This window comes from Priapulus caudatus, unplaced genomic scaffold, assembly GCF_000485595.1.
Source record: "Priapulus caudatus unplaced genomic scaffold, Priapulus_caudatus-5.0.1 Scaffold27, whole genome shotgun sequence".
NCBI lineage: Eukaryota > Metazoa > Priapulida > Priapulimorpha > Priapulimorphida > Priapulidae > Priapulus > Priapulus caudatus.
Window position 1 is genome coordinate 385,810 of NW_014577088.1, and position 2,649 is coordinate 388,458.

Genomic DNA, 2,649 nt, shown 5'->3' on the forward strand with positions numbered 1-2,649 from the left:
AGCTGCTGCTTCTAGTGGTTGACATCAATGGCTTTCAGCTCAGCCAGAAGAACTACCATCGGAGTGCTATTGAGACAGTCCTCTTGCTCAATAAGGTCAGTGAGACCAATGCATCACTATTATCTTGATACTCCTGAAGTCAGTGTCACTACTTCTTTGTGACCTTATACTTGGTCACATATGTAGCGAGTAGTATAGATAATGAATTAGTTATCCTCTTGCAAAATGCATACTTTTTATATCCTATGAACCAATACGCAAATATATTGCATTAGCACATTCATATGCCAGCTACTCAATATCATTAATATGTTCAACGCCACCTGATCACTGAGCTATCATTTTAATATACTCTTCTTAGTAACCCTTTATGTAAATAATTAAAAATGATGATAAGCTATGTGCAATAGGAAATGGAACTATACAAGGAAGACCTCCTCTACAAACCAGTAGTGGTGGCTATAAATAAAATGGACACACCCGGTGCCAAGGATAAAGTGTCAGAATTAACGGAGCAGCTTCACACGTTGGATGGTGAGATCTTCCATAAGGTTTTAGATAACAAGGGGATGATGACAGTTTTCCTGGAGTAATAAAGCTATTGATGGGTGACCATTAACAGTTATCTGCCTTGATTTTGTAATTCTGCAAACGTTCCTGGGCTAGTGTGACAAGAGGTTGCCATCCAAATTTACCTTCCAGTACTTAATTATTTCCATTTAGGGGATCGTTGTTTCTCATGTCATCTCTGTAACTATGGTGATAGTAATTGATATCAATTAAATCCTTCTCAAAGCACAAAATCAAGTCCAATAACTTTCCCTCTTGTGGAGTATCATATAGTGCACCTAAACCATCGTCACATGGTTGTTTGTATCACTTGTTCACTGGGATGAATGTTTATTTACAGAAGTTGTGAAACAATTACCAGAGGATATCCGCCCGAAGAGACTGCTCCGATTTGACCATGTTGTGCCCATCTCAGCAGACAAGGCACACGGAGTGGAAAAATTAAAGCAAGTTTTGCGCAGTGTGATGGACTTGTATGATGACGAATTTATACAAGAGGTGAATCAGGAAAACAGAATCGGACTGAAGTCTCGGAAAGAGAAAGGCATACAGCTCGTATAAGTCTGCAAGTGAGTTTCTCATTGTTTATTGAAAGTGAAACGAGTGATGTGGCCGAAAACAAAATACGTGTTTCGACCTGAAGCTGTCGTGTTTCTTCAAGTACTTTAAATGTGATCTCTGTGGCAGTTGCTATACTGCTCAGTGGAAAGATGCAAACTAAATATCATTACAGCATCAACTACTAAGTGGTTCAATTTAACTGATTGGTGGAATAGTTGCAATGCTGAAATTGTTAGTTGCACACAGGCTGTGTAAAGTTTTTTTTTTACATATAAACAAGTGTACAGATTTGTTATTTGTTAATTTTTTATTTTTTATCGCCTATTATAACTTTTAGTATAATCACTACCACAAACATAATCAATCAATTAAAAATAGAACTTAATAACAATTACCTAAATACTATTAATCTACTTCCACATCTGTATTTTCCACTTTCCAACAAGTAGAACCAACATAACTTGGTATGAAGCCAGGGGCGTAGATAGCGGGGGGGGGATGCATCCCCCCACTTATTGACGTGGGGGGATGGCGTGTACAATCATCCCCCCACTTATTGACGTGGGGGGATGGCGTGTACAATCATCCCCCCTACTTTCAGGAGGAAAATGGGGGATTCAAAATTTTCTGGGGGAGGACCCGCCTTACCACCCTCCTCGAAAACCTGCATTGGCCACTGTCGAGCGTAACAAATTGAGCACCCTCCCCCCCCCTTCAAAAAAATTTCTGCGGCACCTGTAGAGTACTGCTAACAAAGATTATGATTATGAATATTTGTATGCATATCAAAAGTTAAATTTGAGTTCATCTGACAGGGGCGTAGATAGCGTGGGGATGGGGGTATATCCCCCCCCCACACTTATTGAGGTGGGTTGGCTTTCATCCCCCCTACTTTCAGGAAGAAAATGGGGAACAGACAATAAATACTGGATATTTATCTACAAATCCGTCATCGCTATTCATACTCTCCTAATGTATTATTACAGAAACAACACAAAACGTGACATACATGTACTGTAAAATGGCTGTAACTCGTTCCAAGAATGACATTATTTTACTGAAACTCAACTAATTTTGGACGCATTCCCCATATAGGATTTTTTTTCCAAAATACCCAGTCTTATCACTGCTCACAAAAGTTAAATCCTTGCTTTATTCAAAATTAGAATTGACCTATTGAGAGTTGGTATATTGAATTTTCACGGGGATTGAATGGGAAAATTCAATTTCATCTCACTTTTTTTGGGGGGATGGGGGTGCTGAGACCCGACCGGAAGTATATTCCTGATTTTGTATAAGGGGTGAAAATATGCACTCTTTGGTTCAAATCTGGTTGTTTTTCTCATATTTTTTTCCAGTTTTAACGTTCTCAGTAAAATGTTTTATCAAAATTTCAGGGGGAGATAATTCCAGTGCTGTAGTTGTCAACGGGGGGTCGGTAGCACGGGGCGGTCGCCCCCCCCCCCAGAATTTTCAGGGCAAAGGTATTTTAGCCTAGGTAAGTCTGCACTGGTAACC

General features: G+C 39.6%; 1 protein-coding gene across 2 annotated transcripts in view; it reads left to right on the forward strand.

Moving 5' to 3' along the window:
* The window catches only part of LOC106814757 (GTP-binding protein 10-like), an 8,024-nt gene extending 6,602 nt beyond the window's left edge, over positions 1 to 1,422 (forward strand). Inside the window, exons 8-10 of one of the 2 annotated variants that reach the window (XM_014819106.1) lie at positions 18 to 95; positions 411 to 534; positions 911 to 1,422. In XM_014819106.1, coding sequence (XP_014674592.1) covers positions 18 to 95; positions 411 to 534; positions 911 to 1,131 — 423 coding nt within the window. In that variant the 3' untranslated portion in view covers positions 1,132 to 1,422. The remainder of the gene's footprint in view (positions 1 to 17; positions 96 to 410; positions 535 to 910) is intronic. The other variant, XM_014819113.1, reaches the window with a different exon arrangement.
* The last annotated feature ends 1,227 nt before the right edge of the window (positions 1,423 to 2,649 follow it).